The sequence below is a fragment of the Gambusia affinis genome, linkage group LG11 (assembly GCF_019740435.1).
Source record: "Gambusia affinis linkage group LG11, SWU_Gaff_1.0, whole genome shotgun sequence".
Lineage (NCBI taxonomy): Eukaryota > Metazoa > Chordata > Actinopteri > Cyprinodontiformes > Poeciliidae > Gambusia > Gambusia affinis.
The window spans coordinates 22,785,916-22,807,592 of record NC_057878.1 but is presented as its reverse complement, the minus strand read 5'-3'; the positions used below and the strand labels follow the sequence as shown (position 1 = coordinate 22,807,592).

The 21,677-nt window shown below is 34.9% G+C and overlaps 1 protein-coding gene across 1 annotated transcript in view; it reads left to right on the top strand.

Moving 5' to 3' along the window:
• The window catches only part of lrp1bb (low density lipoprotein receptor-related protein 1Bb), a 301,838-nt gene that overhangs the window by 104,542 nt on the left and 175,619 nt on the right, over window positions 1-21,677 (top strand). The window contains exon 2 of the mRNA XM_044132659.1: window positions 4,685-4,822. Within this exon, the coding sequence (XP_043988594.1) occupies window positions 4,685-4,822 (138 nt within the window). The remainder of the gene's footprint in view (window positions 1-4,684; window positions 4,823-21,677) is intronic.

Genomic DNA, 21,677 nt, shown 5'->3' with positions numbered 1-21,677 from the left:
TGTAAAGTGCCTTACTCTGTATTACTCTGCAAGTATTTGCAATATAGAAGCAGTTTTATTTATTTATTTATCTTTTTTAAACAAATATGGAAAAATACAGAAAAAAAAAAACAAAAAACTTTTTGGCTGAGCACAGTATTCCAAATGCCAGGTATATAAAGGTCACACAAGAGAATAATCCTTTTAAAGAGCTCTTGCTGTTAGGACCACTACGCCTTTTAAAGACACAGCCCAGAAAGCAGAGAGAGGGAACAGTACGTTGCATGTAGTGAAACAGGGCTGTGTTGGTAGAAAACTTTGCTCTGGTTTACTCCATTGTTGTGCATCTGCCCACAATTTGGCTGTTGACTTTGTTGCCAGGAAACTGTGAAAACTATCTGAAACATAAGTTAGATCAGTATCTTTTTTTTGTAATAATTTGTGCTATTACAAATAGTTTGCCGATTTTGCTCCTTAAGATAAAATACTAAATATTGTTGCAAACCCTTCAATATATAACTTTAAAAAGTATCAATTCTGTAACCATATACCAAAGCATAATTTAGATAATATAATAAAAAATAAACTGACATTTCAGGAAGCAGGAATCTTCTACCTTAACATCAACGATTGACAAAACACACATACCTACAACACATAAAAAGAAACAGTTGGTCTCATTATGCTTCATGTTAATTTTTTCCCACTTACCCAGGAGGTCATAAGTACCCAAATTTATGTAGATGACCCTACTCTGCATTTGGCAGTTCCAGTTCTAGTTATTTTTTATGTTATTTTGTAAATGTCCTTCACATAAAGCTAGTATTATTTTGGTTCACAGCATGACTTAATTAATACTTCTTGGTTATTTTAACTTCACATTAATTCCATCTTGGGAGATGTGTGGCTCTCAGGTGAACAAGAAATGCCTGTTGTACCACTGCTTTAAATGAACTCGCATTTATAAATTTACTGAGTTAAGACTCAAAACTTTAAGCTGATTGAAAGGAGACACTGATCAAGGTGAAAAGCACACTGTATGATAAACTTCTTAGAGTGTATCAAATTAAGCTGTGATTTAAGCTTCATTTAGTTATGTTAGGAGTTTTCACAAAATGGGAGAAAATGATTGGGCTTTAGCAATTCAGTTCTTTTGGCTCAGAGATTTTAATTATGCATACAGCACCATCCAAATTTATTAATCCCACTGAAACCTTTTCACAACCACAAATCAAAATGTGTTTTATCTGGCTCTTATATGATCAAACAAAGCTATAATAATTGTGAAGTAAAAGGAAATGATTTTCCAAATGCCTCAGGAATAAAACTTTTGGCATTGTATTTAACAGCCTTTACTCCGAGTCCCCTTAATGAAATCCAGCAATGAATGAAAATAAAAATGCATGCCAAACCTTTCTGTTCTTACTTGTAAAGGTTTTTCAAAGCTTTGTATCCAATTTTCTTCCACTTCACCATTATGAACATTATGTCGGTCGGTAACAAAGAATTTAAATAACATACATTGAAGTTGTGATTGCCATGTGACAAAACAGTACATATTTACTGATTGTAATTAAAACCATTGGTTCCAGCTATTCGTGCCACAGAGTCAGAGGAAACATTATGAGTTTTAGTGTGGACTTACAGTTTCCCCAAGCAGAGTGAAGCTTGGTGACTGTAATATGTTGCTTCTGTATGTGTTTAATTTTTATAAGTGCTAATCTCTGAAATGAGTTTTGTGCAGGTCAGGTTTATTTGTATAGGACATTTCAGCAACAATGTAGTTCAAAGTGCTTTTCACCATAAAAACATAATACAGTAACCAATAATGAAATAGCAATAAAAGTTTCATCTTGTCAAATGTAGCGCTTTTGAGGGGTTCTTTCTTTTTTTAGTGATATGTAGTGATATTTAGTTTATATTATTCAATATTATATATTTCCACTTTAATTATAAAGTGGAGGATGCAGTGATCTAAAACTAGCTGCAGAAATGTTCTCTCAAATTTATTTACACTTCTTGTGTAGAAAGCCTAAGAAAATTGTATATGAATGCTAGAAATGTGTGCAGCCTCCACAAAATACTAGCCTACTGTGACCCATCAAATTTAGAGTTCAGAAGAAAATTAATCTCTCAGAAGCATTTTATATTTAGAATGCGCTCAAATCTAGTTTTCACTTATATAAAAAAACTGAGTTAGATTACCTTAGATCTCAGCAGCTGTGCTGATGGAGAGCCAGAGAAGAGTAATGATATGTTTGAAGTTGTGTTGTCAAGCAGTGATGTGTGAGTTGGTGTTTGAAAAACATCTGAAACATGATCAGTGTAAGGCCACATTATAAAAGGTATCGTGGTAACATTTGTGATCCCTCTTGTGATGTTAAATAAAATGTCACATATTCTTTCTGCTGCCTGTGATAGCAGCCAAATGTTCTAGGGAGTTGAGAGTATAATACACACACAAAAAAATACATTTATTGGTTGATTCGCAGGCTGTCAAAGTAAAAATGACATCTCTTTATAAGTTAATCATAGTTTAAATGCTTCTTTTTTCTGCTAAATGCTTCAAAATAAACCTTATTTATAAGTTTATAAGTTAAAGTGCTGTTGAAGTCTCTTCATGCATACACAAAGCAAAGTCTGCGGTTTAAATGACTTTAGCACCTTGCAGTCAAACAAAGGACAAACAAACTATCTTATCTCTTTGACTTTGAGTAACTGAAGTATAGTACAGTAATTTAGAACATAATACAGGGATTCTGTCCACCTCAGCTGTTAAGAGACCATCTGTATACCCCTGCATAACAGATCAGCGCCACTGAATATTCATGCATCATCCCTCCCCTTATCACATTAGATTAGAACCCATGTGGCGAGAAACCAGAAAAAAGAGGCTGACAGGACTGTTTTGCCGTCACAGACCCTTAGAGTTGCGTGTTAAATAGCACATTTGCCAAATGGACACTTGGGTGAAGGATGGGTTGTTCTATGAAGACTAGCGTTTTTCCTTCTTCTTCTTCCCTTCTTTATACTTTTCCATAAACTTTAGAGCTCTGTATTAAATTTTTATTTAACATTTTATATATAATCTCTTGCAAAACTGTTTATACCCCAACAAAAATTTCCCCATTTTTTCACATAACAACAGCAGTGTTTTTACTGGGGCATTGTGTGACAGACCAACACATTTAAAACCTCAATTATAAAGTGGAGGAGGAATTTTACACAATCTGACAGTTTTTGTTCTCAGCCTTAAAGAGTCAAATCTTTGTAATGCCACCATTTTCGTTCATTTGCTGCTGAAGAATTGTAGGGTATCTCCCTACTAGCCTGAAGGTCTTGTCATCATTTTGGAAATGAATTCAAATCTGGACATCCTACAACAAAAATGTGTTTTCATCTGAAACATTTGACTGCAGTTTTGGCTGTAAGCTTAGGGTCATTGTCCTGCAAGAAGTTGAAACTCTGCTCTCGTTCCAAGTTTTGATGTCATCTAATGCACTTTCTGCTGCTTTTTCTCCATGCTTTTTTTAATTGACTGAACGCTTCTTGTTCCTGCCACGTACCTGTTTTACCATGGAGATGATGTCTTTGAATAGATGGAGTTAACTGTGAGATTGTAAGAGGACAACTGATGTGAATACTTTTGCAGTATATATATCCCTTATACTAATAGTGAAAGCATACAGGTCTCGAGATGTGCAGTTGTTAGTAAAGCCTAAATGTTCACAACAACGTCATAAAGGGATGTTTCAAAGTATTTTTGGAAATTACCAGTTCCCTTCATTCAAGAAACATAAAAACCTAATGGACAAGGCTACCTACAGCTGAAATAACTAAATGGGGCATAAAAGCAGTACAAGTCTTTTGTGCTTCCCTTGCTGTAGACAAAGTACTTTCATTAGTCAGTCACCATTTCTTGGCTATTGAACGGATGGAAGGAGATAATGATATAAGTCATTATTGCATCAGTCCAGAGATACACTTCCATGTCCACATCTGTCTTCTGTAAAACCCTCAACAGGCTTTCACCCTTCTTTTTGTGAGCCACATTAATTGAGGAGTCTTACCTTTTTAGATAGAAGTGGGTTCCACTAATAGATAATGTTCATGAAATCCTAAATTGGTGTAGTATGGGTGTAAGAACTTTTAGGAATACTTTTATCTCTCACCTGATGGATAATAAATCTTCCTATTAGCTGCCCACAATAGCTAATCCGTAATTGATGTCAGTGTAGTTAAGGTGGAAATATGGCTTTTTACAGTGCGAGTGTGCTGGTCAGCTGTGTTTTATGTGCTCCTGGGGCTTACACATGAATGAGGGTCACTTATCTATGTGCCTCATGAATCCCTAAACAGCTGCTCTCCGCTGTTCGCCTGGCTGGCAGTGGCAGTCAGGTAGTTTGTTATAGGATTTTAACCAAATGCGGCTGCACAGCAACGTGGGGAAACATCTGTTGTGTGTGGAGAACAATGCTGGGAAGTATAAATATATTTGCATATGCGCAGGTTCTTCCTCATGTAAAAGAGGTCTTGAGGTAAAAGCAGGTTGACAAAAAAAATGTTTCCTTGCAAATAAAACAAATGATGGTGAATCTTTTTCTGCCGACTGGTGTGCACTCCTAATTTTGCCTAAAACCGGAATTTTTCTCTTGATGTAAACATGATTAATTATTGTTCTGGTTTCTCTTTTTTTCTGCTTCAGGTGCACAGGAGGTGGTGATCAGATGTCCCCTCAATCACATACCGTGTATTGGGACAAGAAAATGTATTCATTTCAACAAGCTCTGCAATGGGGCCAGAGACTGTGAGGACGGGTACGATGAAGGAGTTCACTGTCGAGGTAAGAGAAGCTTTCATGTTCATTTCTCTTGCCTTGGGTTCAGAATGATAAAATAAGAGTTTTCATTATCACAGCAATTAATCAGATTGTGCTCATCTTATTTGGACTATTAACGTTGTATAATTTATTTCACCCATTAAATTAGAATTCATTTTTAAAACATTTATTTGTGGAAAGTGTTTAACTTTCATATCTAGTTAATATTCCCTAAAATGCTATTGCATATTTTAGCAAGGCATATTCCAGATATGTGCTTTTCTTTGTATAAATTAATAGTTAATTTTTACCCACAGTTAGAAGCTGTTTGTTTTGTTGTTTAATACACTTTCATCAGCTACTTAATAGACGACAGAAAACAGCTTATTTCATGCTACGGTGTTTTGAGTTGGCATTTTTCCCTTTTGCTGTTGAACTGGTTGCCAGGGTGATTTCTCGTCACCCCTACTGTCAGAGCAGGCGAGAGAAGCAGCAGGATGGCAGCGCCAGGTGTTGTGCTGTACACAAGTTTTTGTTGTTGCTTACTTTTTGTGCAAATACACCAAGCTGTTACGGACACCTGGTTTCTATGAGGAGGCAATATTTGCCCTGCAATCACTGAGGTCCTGGCACAACAACAGCACCCGTCAGACATAAACTGCAACCTGTTCTGACCCCGTAAGACAGTTAAAGTTAAGCTGGAATGAGTCCGTGTATGATTCAGAGGTGCAAAGAGGTGTCAGCGTCTGATTCACTGTCCTGAAGGAAGAAAAAAATAATTAGTTCTTTGCCTCTCTCTCTTTTTACATTGACATTAACTTGATCTTGCTAAAGTCTGCAGATTTTGGGAAAATGGAAAGTATTTGGTACTAAAGATAAATGTATTTTGTTTGTTTCTCAGTATCACTTAAGAGATATGCAATGTTGTAGGAAAAAGAGTTGCATTGAACAAGTAGCTGATTTCTGATTTACAGGTTTTTTATAATGTTGATTTGTCACTAACAGTCTATATTTATTCAATTTTTTAAATAATGCAAATTGAGACAATATACATATCACACTCAAAATGTTTTCATTTTTTCTTCCTTTCTGTCATGACCAAATGACATTTATTTACAATAATTGGCCATTTTATCTGGAGCAGCTTGCTAATTGTGGTTTGATACTTTATGCCTTAAGACATACCATAATTCTTTATAGCACAGATTCAATGAAGTGCTTGAAACATTACTTAAAAGATCTAAGTCATATTGATGTGATAGCATCATGGAAGTTTGTAAACTGCACTTCCATGATGCTTTCTATAAGATACATCTGATTATTATGGAGGCCACTGGAGCCAATCAAAGACATTATTATGTTCTAAAAAAACATTTTGAGATTTTTTGAGATTTTTCATTCGAAGCATTATCTTGCCAAATATAATCATCAGAAGATGGGTTCACTGTGATCTTAAAGGAATGTCTTCACTAAACAATACTTAAATAAGCCGTGACCTCCAAATAATACCTAATAGGCGATAAAGAGCTAAAAGTGAGCTAAGAAAGTATCTCCTACACCATTATATCACTATCAGCAGATTTAATTATGCATATAAAGTGGGATAGTACTGTTCATCTCAAAATCTGAACCCTATACTCTAAAATAACACATCCAAAAATGAGAATTATTGGACCAGGGAATGTTTTCCCAATCTGTTCAATTTTGGTGAGCTTGTTTGAATTGTAGCCATAGTTTTATGGTTTCAGCTTACATGAGTGGCAGCCTGTGTGGTCTTATGTTGCTGCAGCCCATCTGATTCAAGATACAACATGTTGTGCATTTAGACAACATGATCCAAAAAGGAATTTCAGGTGTCTTTTATGAGTAATCAAAGGTAACAGAAGCCTACGCTAACAGGCCAGTGTTTCAAACCTCGAAAAAGAGATGTAGGATGCATACCTTGGCTGATGCTTTTCAGTGATCTAAACTGGTCAGAAAATGGTTAAAGGTATCTTTTTTTCTTTTACAAAACATTTTTCTGTAAATCAGTAAGAAGGTTATACATGAGATTCCCAGTATTTCATCAGTTTCTGAAATACTCAGACAAGCTTGTCACATTTAAACTTAAATCTTCTTTCTTTCCCATTATTATGTTCAGTTTGAACTACAGCAAACTGAGCAACTGCTGCTCAAAGAGAAGAATACTTGTATTTCAATTGGATTCATTTCCAGCTTCTGCTCATGCCACATGTTGGTGTTGACCTTGTCATAGCACTTCAACCCAGGCTGTCCCCAACCCATTAATAAGTGTATGAATGTGTATGTATCTAAGAGTGGGGGTTTGTAAATATGGCTCTAGTGTAAACGTGTTTAACTACAGTAGTTGGCATGTCAAGAAAAATGCTAGCTCAATGCATTTTCAGCAAGGCATTTTACCTCATTGGCTAAGATCACCATTTGTGTTGGTAACTAGATAAATTTGCATAATAAATTGACTATTGAGTGTTTGTAGCCAACGTCTTGCTGCATGTGTAAAAAAGGAGTTGCAGTGATACAGGGTTTATAACTATTAGAAACAATAGCTGTTTTTCTAACACACTTGAGTCAAACCTGGATGAATCCACAGTGATTTCCAAACTTTTTGTGTGTGTGCATATTAGCCTTTATCCTTGAAAAGTAAAACACAGGCATTAAATTGAGAAATTATTCTAGAAACATAAAATGAGATACTGTGTCAAGTACAGTAAAAAAAGAAGTACAGTGGAATCCACCCAGTTTATCGTATACTTAATAGTCATAAGTACACAATGACGCTGCTTGCTTTCCACTTATAAATTACCTTTGCCATAATGGATTCCTATTAGAACACCTCTTATTCTGTTATTCTTCTGAAAGGTAGCGAGAAAACAATAGCACAGAAACTGACCTAGCTGTATAATTCATTCCTCTCGGAATCACCTTCCACTTAAAGCATAGTGAACAAGAGAACAAAAACTGCTTTTTTAAAGTCTTTTTTCAAGTTTTATTGGATGTGAATTAATGTAGATGTAGATATAATACATTATAAGTCAACACATAAAATATTAAGTTTTATCGGTAAACTATTGCAGAAGGATACTTTTTAAAGTTATGTTCAATTTTTTTATTATGTCATAACTTGTTCTGAGGATTTTATTTAAAACAGAAAGCAATCATAATTTTTGCTGTTAAAAATAAGAGATACTGTATTGATTTCTATTGTTATAAATATGCCATATTATATATTTCTTATTTAAATTCTATATTTAAATTTATCACTGGTGTGTCTTGCAGAGAATGTATTTTTGCCCTATGTAGTGTTATGTATCTAATAGCTGAGATAGTCAGCCTGCAGTGATCTTCTCAACATGCCACTCAAAGTGTGAGTGTTACCTTAATGGTTTCCACACCATCACTGTAAATATCTTCAAAGGAGGTAAACTTTTTTTGTGCACTTTTTGGTCAGCGAACCAGCAGTATGCAAAAACATGTGGGAGGCGAGTGGTAGAGTGTAGCTGTGGGCTCCATACAGAAAATGTATTTACCCTGGCATCTTACTAAAATGCATTTTTGTTCAGTTTTCATGTTTTGCTCTATGTTTTTCGTTATGATTTAACGTTGTAATAATCTAAGATTATGCATAAGTTCCCTAAGCAAGAACTACAGTTTAGGACGTGGACACATCAAACTCAATGAAGCAGGAGAAATTGAGGTCACCAGAGAGAAGTCGAAGGCAACCAGCTGGTTCTCTTAAAAATTTCCCTCCCTTTTTTGCCCACCTCTTATGAATATACATGGTGAGCATCCCACGAGGCCTTGAAATGAAGGTACCCATATGGAAAACCATCAAACTCTTTTTGCTCACCTTCAGGAGACTCATTTTTAATCGTATGCTACCGGCTGCACTGTGGGAGCTCTGAAGTCTTTGCTTCTTGCATTGAAGAAGACAAATGTCAGTCCTAAATAAATAGAAGTTAGTCAGTTAGCAAGCTTCTTGTTATATCACAAGAGCTGTCCCTAAATGCGAAAACAAACAAATTTATTTCAAATTTTTATAATATAAAGATTGTTATTAAAACAGATTACTTATTGGTTAGAATGACGGTGTTATTCCAATGTTGTCACATGCAGTGCCCTTGCTCAACCAAGCTCTGGGCGAGAACTGACCTACATCTGAACTTTGAAAACTGATTCCAAGGTTTTCCAGTAACATTTGATGACATGAGAAAGAAAAATGCTTTAATAAAACAAGCCCAATTTATTCGGATTCAGAACTTATGCTATCATCTTACACAATACAATAAAATACTACTTCTCTTATTTTAAAGTTTCGAGAATAGTTGACAAAACAAATCACACTGATTAAGTAAACAAGTGCAAATGATGAATAATTCTAAATCTTGTTTACAACTAATTCACTTTCACACTAGTGCCACTAAATGCATTTGAGGTTTGAATGAAAGATCTGTGCTGTCACATAGTTCTTTAATCTTTTGTCTTGAATTTTAAAATAATTAATTAAAATAGTGAAGGTTGTTCAAGTTTTCATTTACAAGTTTGAAAAATATCACAGTAGTTAGAGCTGTGCCAATTACTGACTGAAATGTAATCTGTTTAACATTTTTATCCCAGTAATTTCCTTCCCCGTGATGTCCTTCATTAGGTTTTATGACTCAAATAAAGGACATTTCAAATAATTACAACCTGGGGTTTTTTACAGCTATATCAGATTTTTCTGGTGTCCATTTTTTTCTCCATGTGCCCAACAGAACATAACATTCCAGGACACAAAGCCATTCTGGCAAGGAAACATTGTGATCCATTCCCATGCATTGTAATGTATCTTTTGTAAGCTTAGATTTTTTTTTTATTATTCTATCAACTGTCATGGACATTTCAATAAATTACTGACAAATATGCCTGTAATATTTGTCTGTAATATTTTAGACAAATAATATGTCTATACTTATTATAACTATCTGTTATTCACTAAGTAAACCAATACACCAAAAATTTTGTGTAGGTGTATTGGACACAAATACACCAACAGCACAACAATTGCCCTGCAATTGTTTGAATTGCAGGACAAACAATTCATCCCAATTGTTTGTTCTGCACCATGGTTGCCATGCCAGTAGCTTTATGCAATATTTTTTTCTATTGTTTCTCTGGAATCTAAATGATTCCCCTCATGGCCCTAACGCTGATATTTTAGGTTGCAATTATTTAGTAACCAAAGAAATGTTTAGGAGGGCTATTGTCAGGAATGTTATAAATTATGAAGTGTGGTGACTTAAATTTATGAAAGAGTTGAAATGATCAGCTAGTCAGAATGTTCTCTTCATTTTATTATGTTTTTTTTTTTTATTCATTTATTTAATATTCACAAGGACACACAGTTAACATGTTACATACATTAGCATTTATAGTTATGGTTAACTTGCAATGCCCAACCCTAGAAGGACCTTAAGTAAACAATTGTTAAAATGCACAATTAAACACGCCTGACAAAAGGCAACATAACACAGTAGATTAGTTGTGATCACCTTCCTGACTCGTTTTAGGTTCATTTATATGAACCTTCAAGTTCATATGAATGTTCCCACTCTGACTCCAGCTAAGAGCAAAGAACTGAAAAAGCCGACTGTCCAGATGATGTCTTTCTCAGAGGCACTTTGATGTTTCCACTGGAGACTCCTTGTGTGGGAGGGCCCACTGCTCTGAGTGGAACTACACGTTCACTGAGAACAGAAGGGGCTGGATTGTACAGACATTTACAAATCAATTTTAAATAACAAAACTTTATCAAATTTTCAAACCCTAGTAAATTTAGGTGCATTCACACCTGCCCTGTTTGGTGTGAATGCACCTTAATTGAACTATACTACATTTGTCTAAGTCTGATTTGCTTAGGGAGGTGTGAATGGTCAATCAAATGCTGATGCTGGCCAAAACAGCAAACTCTGGTCGGAAAAAACCTACGTCTTGGCTTTGTTGAAGTGAACTCTGACTCAGTTTGAATGCATATGTGGATTCAAGTGGACAAAATATAACACAGGGCATTCTAGGTAAATACAACCAATACAATAGTGTGACTCTAGTGCTGGAAGGAGAAATTGTCCTTAGTCTTTTACCAAATACAAAGGAAAAATCCTACAACTGCCATGTAAAAAATTGAAAATGGGATTGTTGTATTGCAGGATTTTTAAAATCAGAGTTAAGGGGAAGACTGCCATTTTCTAAGGAAACCACATCATTCTAATTGACAATTCTAACGTCTATTTAAAGTTGGTCTTTTATCAGTATATTTTTGTTATAAAAGAATGGTGAAATCCAATTTCACAGAGATTTCTTTAAAATATTTTCAGGTAAGAAATGACCTTATACTTTATTTTCAGCTCTTAGCTTTACTTCTGAGCATACAGTTATAAAAATGTATAATTTTCACCGGTAGCACAATTGAGTGACAAATAATAAAAATTCTCAAACATGCATAGGTACAGTTCAAATAGCTCATGTTTCTGAACTGAAAAAAATTTAGGAAGACCTTTACGCTTTTTGTATCAACCAAGCATGTAAGGAATGCATCATCTCCTAATAAGAGTGCAATGCACATGAACAGTGTCAAGAACATGACGTAGTTCAGCATATGTTTCAGTTCAACTGACATTTAAACAACACATTAACAAACTAAGCACGACCCCCAAATCTCATTGATCATTAACAAGCTGATATGGTAATAGCTCATGAGTACTTGACATTTATGCCTCACAATTAGCCCATTCCTTGATTGTGAAGTGTGGAGAGTTAGGGAGCAGGTCAATGAGAATATAAAAAGTAGTTTCATGCTCTATTTAGATTGCAGTCTAAGAGGAGTAAGGCCTTTGAAACCCCTTCAGACAACAAAACTTTCTTTCACAGTATACTCTTCATTCCACCACTGTTGACATAGAATCCTATTCTAATACACTGTTCTGTGAAATTGATCATGTATGTGCTGAATTTTATTTTCCTTGTGAAGGACCTACTTCACTGCTCACAGTAGAGCTACAGTCGCCACAGTTATTGCTGCAGAGCATGATTCCATTACACCTCTCAGAGCTCTATGGGCTCTGATTTTGAGGTTTTCACCCCAGTGGAGAAATGTGCTGCAATGTTTCAAATATGAAAACTGAATAACAAGAGTTCAAAACTTACAAGTTTTTTCTCCTTATCAAGCCTTGATTCTGGTAAATAAATTTAAGATTTGGATAAGTGAAAAAAGTAAAAGCCTCCTAAACCTAGTAACTCGTTGTGCTAGCTTTTGTGTTTATAACTCCCATGAAGTATTTGCAGTTACTTGCAAAGAGTCTTTTACATTGCTGTGGAAAAATTTTTGCCATCTCCTTCTAATGGACTTGGTTTAATTAAGCCACATTGGGAGCTTTTTCAAGTCTGAACACAAGCGTCTAAATTTTGATTTAAGAGCTGACTTTGGCTATGTCTCTATAAAACCTTCATTGTGTCAGGAGGATTTACTGGTTTGGTTTGGATTCTTGCATTCTATTTTTGGTTTTAGCCTCAGAAATCTCCTGTGGGTGCCATTTTCATCCATTCTCTTTCTAATTGTTGAATAATGCACTCTGACCTTATCTGAGGAAAGTGATGTCTGTCAAGCTTTAGATGTTGGTCTTGGTTCTTTTGTAATGTCCTGGAAAATTTGCAGATGCACTCTGAGTAATTTTGATAGGCTGGCCCCATCTGTGATGATTCACCATGGCGTCGCTTTTTAACTGATTGTGGATAATGGCTCTCCGTGTGGCTTGCTGGAATTCCAAACACTGATAGATACCAATGACTTTATTTCACTTCAGCTTTTGAATTTCTTTAGGTTGTGCGATCGTGTTTCTTTTTAAAGATATTTCAGCAACTTAAACGTCTCAAACAGTTTTTTTCTCAAGTGTTTTCTTGATTATACTTTTTTGAGCCTGGGTGTGAGAAGTGAAATTTAAACATTATGGTAAGCAGGAGTAAGTTATAATTTAACATAGGGCTAGATTGACTGAGACAGAGAATTTACCTAAATACTGTAAATGAAATTATAATTTCAAAGCAACCTTTTGTTTGGTAATCTTTAAGTAATATTACTGAAGATAACTTACACTTGACCGCTCAGCTTGTTCGAATTTGAAACAAATTTCCAAAATTTTCTTTACTTTCTAAAGAGTTAGAGAAAATAGCTTGTATTCATGTAGGGTCCACTTTTCTTTTTATCATTCCTGCCTCAGCTGGGGTCTATTAAAGGAAAGTCTGGTCTTTATATTCATTGTTATGCTGATAATTGCAAGATTTATCTGCCCCAGAATCGTATTAAAAGTTATTGCTCCATCCATCCTCTGTTAAATGTCTTGATGATATTAACACCTGGATGGATTAAACTTTTTTATGTTTTCATGATGATAAAACTTATTTGGTTTAGCTCTAGTTCTATGACTTGCTTTCTTCCTGTGATCCTTGGCTGTCTTGAGTAATGTCTTAAGCAATCTGTGATAAATCTGGGTATACTCTTAAACTTAAGTTTAATAAGCAGGTCTGTTCTGTTCAGTAAAGCAGAAAGCTAGACCTAACCAGACCTGACCTTGGTAGAATAGTCTGTGCCTTTATTACAACCTGACTTGATTATTGTAATGCACTTTATGTTGGGGTCAATCGGGTGTCCCTTTCTTGTCTGCAGCTTGTTCAGGAAGCTGAGGCTTGGTTCTTAACAACAATTCATTGGTTTGAAAACAGTTCACTGGTTTTATCACCCTTTGACAAGCTCCCCGTGTTTAATTGAATATATTTTAAAATTCTCTTGTTGACTCTTGTTGATACCTAAGTGGGATTGCACCCCCATGTCTCTCTGACCTACTACAGCCTAATGTTCGTTCCTTGGTACTCTGATCATCTGATCAGCTGCTTTTGCTTGTCCTGAAAACTAGGATGAAGATCAGAAGAGATCGAGATTTATTATCTGTGGCTTCTAAAGTGTGGGACAATCTGCCTTCCAGCATTAGACAATAAAATCTGAGGCATTTTAATCCATTAGTTTTAAATGTGTTATGCAAATAAATTTGACAACATTACTTGTTAATTATCATAGACCCATACTTTATTTCTTTTTATCAATATGTACCATAATTTTTCTGAGTTGACAATCTGTTTACAAAGTAATTAATAAATATTCATACCTGTTTTTTTGTACTTGGCTCATAAAAATAAATAAGGTCAACTATCCATCATCCCTCCTGTTTTGTCCCATTTAGACTAAGTTGAAGAGGCGACCCTGAGATGGTTTTTTTGTCTGTAGAGAAGAGATAGGACATATTGAATAACAGATTTTGAGAATGGAGGTGATAGGAGAGATGAAAAAAGACAGAATATTCATGAATGCAGTAAAAGGAGGACAAAAGGTTGGTGTGAAAAAGAAAGATGCTCAGGATAAATGAGATTTGAGGGAATGATCTGCCATGCAGACCTCAAAAAGGAGTAGCTGATAGAAAAAGATACATCATTCCCACCCCCTTGTTTCTGAACAAGTCAATTATCTCACTTGATTAACTTTTCATTATAGCAATCCAAACAAACAGTTTTCTCCTGCTTGAAGGAGCTGGTGATAAGTGATGCTCCTGTTGTAAAATGACTGGCCATGAATACAGCTTAAAATAAATACTGAGATATTTTTCTTCTTGCAGTAGGTTAAAAGTGCTCAGCCAGCCTTGTACTGTAACATATTAGCATATTTATTAAATTTTTGCTCGTGTAATGGATGGAACATTTGTCGTAAGTGGTCAAAGTGATTGTTTTCTTCTCCACTGTGCCACACTGCTTCTATATTGTGTTACGTCACCATGCTGCAGCCACTTTACCAAAGAATATGAGGTAGCAATTCTCTATAGTGGTGTGTTTGCTTTTTCTGTATTTCATACAGATGAATCTGTTGATTTGTTGTGCATTTTGGCAGAATTTATCAAAGTATATCTTGTTACAATCTTACCCCTTTTTTAACTCTGTATTAGACACTGTTTTGCTGTTTGAGTCTTTTCAGGCCTTGTGGTATCACTGCTTGTGATCGACTTTGAGACAGACCCAACAACACACTATATCAACAAGAGCAGACACTGGTAATCAATATTTCATGCATCTTACTTTGTTCTTGCACAGTCTGGCAAGATTATTGTCACTCATATCATTACTCTTTCTAATATGAGGAAACAATCTTGTGTCATCAAATCCCATTACAGGGGATTTTCTTCCTCCGGAGTGGGTAGAATTAAAATTTCATTGTTTGCTGGCAGATTCTGACACCCACACCCATGACGTTGCTTCCAATTTTTCAGGGCATGTCAGAAGCCTGGCTGTGCACCAGGTTTTAAATCTCTTATCAAATTGGACTGTGGAGGATTACCAACATTTACTGTCATGTTTGCCTTCTAGTTTGAGCACCAGAGTTAAATTTTTTATATGAATATCTATATCTCTCAAGTTTAGGGTTTGTACTGATATTTGTATGGAAAGCATCATGTCATGTCAAAGCTGACATCCACAAGCTTTTTAGATAACTTTCTAAATGCCTGTCAATAAATTGTGTCACTGCAATCGCGCAGACACTTATTTCTCTGTGCAGACTTTCTAAAAGTTCAAACTCAAGAGATTATTTGCCCCATTTTTACTGCTGTGGAATGAGACCTGTCAATCATACCACCCAGTATAATATCAGACCTGGAAATTGGTTCAACTCTTCACTTATGCTTAAAAAAAATAACAAAGATTCTTTGAACTGGCATTTGGTGTACCTTCTGTGTTTGGCTTGCATCTGAATTTGGTCCCACATCAAATATAGACCTTGACTGTGGAGGAAAGCTAAACTGTGGAGTAAGGCTATTCAAAGACAAAGGCCATGGCCATCCCTAAAGGGAAGCTAGAACTAGGCCAGATGGGGCAATCTGACTGTTAGCCTTGGAGCACTGTTTTCTTGTTCATGGTGAGACTTCTTGTTATTACTGGCAAAGGAACAAAGCAGCTCTCTGAATTCATATTCTGCCATCTGTGTGGCTGAATGTTGAAGATCTGAGAGTATTATGCTGTGTGAGTGATCTATTCTGCCATGATGTCCTTGCGTTTAAGCTGTGATCTAAACTAAAATCTATATTTAGGTCACAAAACTTCAACAGTACTGCAACTTACTTTTAACAGAATTGCGATGTACATTCTCCACTGGTGTGGGTCATTATTACCCATGTAATTTTTGTTATTGTATAAAATCTCACCACTATATGGGTCATGACAGCTGTAGACCATATTACAGGTCACTGTGTCAGATGTGTGGAAAGGTATTGCTGAGGCATTAGTAACTTAAATTAACATCCAGTATTAATAAAGACACATTATTGTAAAGAGAGCAAGGAACGAAAGAGCCTTCCCTTCTATTGCACTGCTGCACAAAAAAAAAACTACATGAGACCTTTTTTTCTTTCTAAATATTGTGGATAATTTGTTACATAAGGCTTGGTTACTCAAAGGTACAAGAATCTATGTTTATAGCAGATGATAAAAATAAATCAGAAAAGGTAATGGCAGTAATCAATCAATCAGTCCTATTTATTTAGACACAATTATGGTGCATAAAAAAACAAGAAACAGATAAAGCAAAATCAAGAACAATAGCAATAAAATAATCATCCATTGCCATATAAACTAAGGCACCAGTGATTCCACAAACTAGAGAAGAACCTCACTGAGCTTTGAACAGGATTGGTCAAAGTGTGAATGACGCTGTTTACAAAGTCTGTTAACCTACACATACATCTGTACATAGTGTTTTGAAGCACAGCAGCACAAGTTGGTACATTGGGATTTACAAACATCTGACTAGCACCCCAAGCAGTATCCTCAAGCCATCACAGGAGTAAAACTTCTATTTACTCATCAATAATGCTTTTAAAACAATATTTTACTCTTACAGAATATGTGGTGGTGTCATATCACCACCTAGGAAGGCCCTTCTTTTCATAAATAACGAAAGCTGGGCTGACAGAAATGTCACATGAACATGGCTTCTAAACACTATTTTGTCAGTGGAAGAGAATTGTGTTTTTTTATGGTGCTGTGGCAGGCAGTTTTAACACATAGTAGAAACATGGCAAAATGGTAATAGTCAGTAATTCCACTAATTTTACTAATTTCTGTGGCCCTACATTGTCATTAGTAGATACAGAGTACACTAAAGCTAGATTGATTTTGCATTGCAATTTTGCAAGCATTCATTTTAAGGAATAAGAAGTAAAATCTGTTACACTTACAATGTGGAGGCTGACTTTTATAGAATCAAAATTTGTAGTAATTTGTATTTGTAGTCTGAGTTTTTGTTTATGTTTATTTTTATACAGTATTTTTGGTGTGTTGTAACATATATCATATTGGTTTTAGATCCAAATAATTCTAAACATACTCCCCTGTAGAGTCTGAAGTATGTTATCTTACAAACCTTCAATTTAACATTACACTTAATACTTGTCACATATTGCACCGTTGGTCATTTCTTAATTACAGTTACTATTTTTGAAGCTTGGATCTTGTAGGTCTTTCCATGGGACCTCCTAAAACATGTATGTAAAGATTGTCTTTAACTTTCTAACCGTTCTATTTAATACACTTAAAGGCAATAAGTCTATAAAGTGCACCATCTCATACAACCTTATTTTTTACACTTTTAGTTGTTTAAGAACTGTTGGCTTTTTGCATAACAGAAAATGTCTGGTGTAAAAAGGCAGTTGTTGTCTTGTAGTCGTTTTCTAATTTGTATATTTTCTTCCCTCTCCCATTTTGAAGAGAAATTGGCCTTTATCACATCATTTGCATTATTGAAGTAAATAGAAAGCCATAAGTCACTAACTAAATTAAAGTATAAAGAACAAATGTTTCCTCTACATTAATTTTATAGTAGACCATAAGATGAATGGTCTACTATTAGACCATTAATAGTAGACCATGTTAAAAGACATTGATACTGCCTTATTTAAAAAAATTTAAAAAAAAAAGTTGTTTGTGATATATCCCTTGAAGGATGTGATCTTTCAAAAAACAAAAAAGTTTTCTTAAAGAATTTAATGCTTAGTGTCTCATACATATTGTTTATTTCTAGATTACAGTGGCAGGAATACAACAAGCACTTTACAATTGACTCATGCATGCAGAGGTAGCTTAGATATGTGAAAAGCAGGCTCAGTTCCAGATATACAATCCCCTCAGCTCTCTGTTTGCCAAGAGAAAAAGCTCATCATCTGGCATCTCTGAGCAGATACAAGGATTAGCTTTGAATATCTTTAGCCCAGCATGTAGACATTTGATTACTGCTTCACAACAGGGAAGTATTCTTGGTACTCTATATCTCACGATGAATAGAAATGCAAAGGTCACTCAGGGTCCACACACAACTTTGACAATAGGTAAACTGGTACAAGTGGATTATTCGTCAGCCTTTGACCCGCCTGTCAAGCACTGAAAACTTCAAAACAAATTACCTGCTTTTACAAAGTATTATTGCCAGTCACATGCTCTTATCATTGAGATGGATGTTCATTCCACTGTGGCCACATTAGTGAAATGGGTCTGCTCTGTCACACTGGGTGGGAGTTTCTTCTACAGGATTTCCAGGTTCCTTTTAGAGTTAAAAAGCATTCATAACAGGTTAATATGAGATCTGAAAAATGTGAATGTGCAAGCCCAGGATGGGCTCACAATGAACCACTATAAACTAGGGATAGATAGTATAAATATATATTGGATAGATACCATAAATATATATTTTTTAAAATACTCAGGTTTTCTCAAGGTAATTTTTTTGTGTATGTGTCATTCATCATCCTCATGTTGTTTATCCATTTTCTATACTTACTTGGCTGCAGCTGAAAACGATGGAGTTTAACTGTGCTCAAACTTAAATGTTGATGACAGAGATAAACCCACTTTGACCAAGACTAAACATACTGTAGGGTACTTATGCTTGTGATCAGTTAATCATGTAGCAAGTGAAAAAAAAATATTTTTCTGCTGGCATTTTGCAATTTGCTTTATAATTTAGAGTAATTTAGAGCATAATATATGGCTCTGAGTAAGTAATTAATACCATAGTTAAGCAAGACAGGGAATTTTTCATTAAAAATCTACACCAGTTAATGCCAGGACTAATCCCCTTTTAAATTTTTTTACCAGAAAACCAAAGAAACTATTGCATTCAGGTTCAGACAAAATGGGCCCATCTGTCTTCTCAAATCCCAGCGCATAGTTAACCCAAATTCTTCAGATCTTTGTATGATTCAGACTAAAAATTATTTGTATTTGCCAAATATGTTGATGGTCAGTGTACAAGAAAAGAATGGTATGCTAAAAATTGTCATTCCTGGTAATCAATGGAAATATCTTCATTGGTTTTATGCCTTCTAATTGCTGGTCTTCTTGATGTTTCAACTGATTTACTTTTGGTGATGAGCTTCAAGTATTTTTAATTGATATGTCAACCTCTGTGTAGTCACAAAGTTATGTTGAAACTTAGAAAATTCTGTCTTTTTCATTTGTTAATGTGTAATCAGTACGTTAAGTCTATTTAGAGTCTCACAGAAATGCTAACAAGTGAAAAACAAGTTGCTTTTATTAATTTTGAATGCTCTTTATTCAGCTTTGATCACACTTCCTGTTTCTTTTTTTTCTTTTTTTCTTTTTTTTAACCTGGTTTGAATTGTTAGTTTAATCAAAGAAACTGCTGCTCCCGAGGTGTTTGACTTAATTTGCAACCCATTCTCTGTGAAGCCTTTTTCTTTTTCTTAAAATACAGGTTGACTTCAATTACCATTAAAAATTGATCAATTTGAAATTATGAATCAAGAATCAATTGGCACAGTAGGAATCCAAATGACTAAAACTCAAAATTGAAATGTGTTCTTATCGTAGTTGTCTTTTCACCAAGTCAAAAATATTTATTTTTAGTTCAGTTTGAAGCTGAGTACACTTTTATTTTTCTGGAAAAAAAAGAAATGAAGCCCCAGACTGCACAACCATAATCATTAGTGTTTAAAACATGAACCGGTACTTAACAACTAATAAATCTAAGACCTTTTGAAAACTGTTTGAAGGCTTGTTTGCACGCTACTGATAGCACAGCAGGAATACCATAGCTGTAAACGTGTTTCTATTTTTACTTATGTTCAATTGAGGCAACATGCAGAGCTGTGACTCAAAATCTTCCATTATTCATGTGAATAAACAGTTCAGATAGTTTTTCTTTAATATCCGCAGAAGAGGAAAAGAAAACCAGGGTACTCTTATTTGCACTGACAAAATATTTATGTGATCAGGAATTTAATATAAATATATTTCAAAAGATTAAAACATTTCTCCTTGAAAAGTGGATTTTTCTGTTGCCTTAATCAGGAATTTTCTTTACACAATCCTAAAAGAACTAAAGATTATTGTGTTTAATTTTAATTATCGTTTTCAAACAAATTTATTCAAAACATAACTTTTTCATTGGATGGTTGTGCTCTTTGAAGGTGCTTATTTATTTAGAAGAGCCATGACATGATTAATGCAGCATATCCTGTATGTGCAAAGCACCAGCAGTATATCGTTTAGGAATATTTTTCTCAACATTCTCTTTCAAGTACATCAAGCTTCAGGTATTTTCGACCAAGAAACATCTCTTCACCACAGGAGCAGAGGAGACATATTAATACATAAATGTCAAAGCAGCCTTTTTAGCCATTGTTAGTGGGCATTTACATTTTAGTTTTTCAGTGTTTTCTTACTCTCTGTCATACAGAAGACACATTTGTACTAGAAATGAAAGCTCTGTCATTTCACATACAACTCTTTTTCCATCAAAACCTCTCTGACAGCACAGCAGACAAAGTACACAGAGCTTTCCTCCCTGCTGTTTCTTCCAAGCCATCTTAAAAGCAGTTCACTCTGAGACTGATATTGTTTCACAACAGTTACCTCCACATTCATTCGGCTACGTGGAGAAGAAAGACTTTGTTTATTGCAGTAGCACAATCTCACACTCAGTAATGCGGAAAAAAAAAAAAAATCTGACCTTTAATCTGTGTACATTTTATTTAGTTAGGGCAGAAATTGTTTTCCACAATATTACTGGTGTCTGAATTATTGTTACCAATAAAATGCAAATAACTGAAGCATTGCTTTGCATTTCTACTTTATTTTTTAAAGTCAGGAAACTTTTAATTACTAATTCATTACTGTGTGTCTCCCTTTAGGGGAGACACAATCCTTGCTACATCACAATATTTTTTCCAAATAAAAGTAAGTCTTTTGCCATCTAGACACTATCAGTGTGTGATGTCTTTTAGCTTGATATCATGTTATTATGGCTATTAATTGAAATTTGTCTTATTAAGAAAAAAAGGTCTTGTGCTGGCAGTGTTGACTATAGAGGATTTAATCCCACAACAGGATTAAAGAAGCTTGTACCATTTGCTATTTTTGTGGCAGAAGTTTGGATTTTACTGACTAGAAAAATGACAATACGTCACTGATTGTAAAGCCCTCTGAAAATGACTATTAGTCACTAACTACACTAAAGTTGGGACTTTATTAGTAGTTTCCTGTACTCACAAATGTACTGGCCATTTTCATAATTCCAATGTGTCTGAACTGAACTTTGATTAACATTTTAAAATACTTTGACTGATCCACCCTAAAATTAATTGTTGCACACTGAACAGTGTTTTGCTTTGTTAGTTTTATATTTGATAAACCTTGTTCCTATGAAGAAAAAACCCCTCAAATGTAGAGGGTTTTTTTTTTCAATTAATTGTAGGCAATTAGACCACATAGAATTCGACAA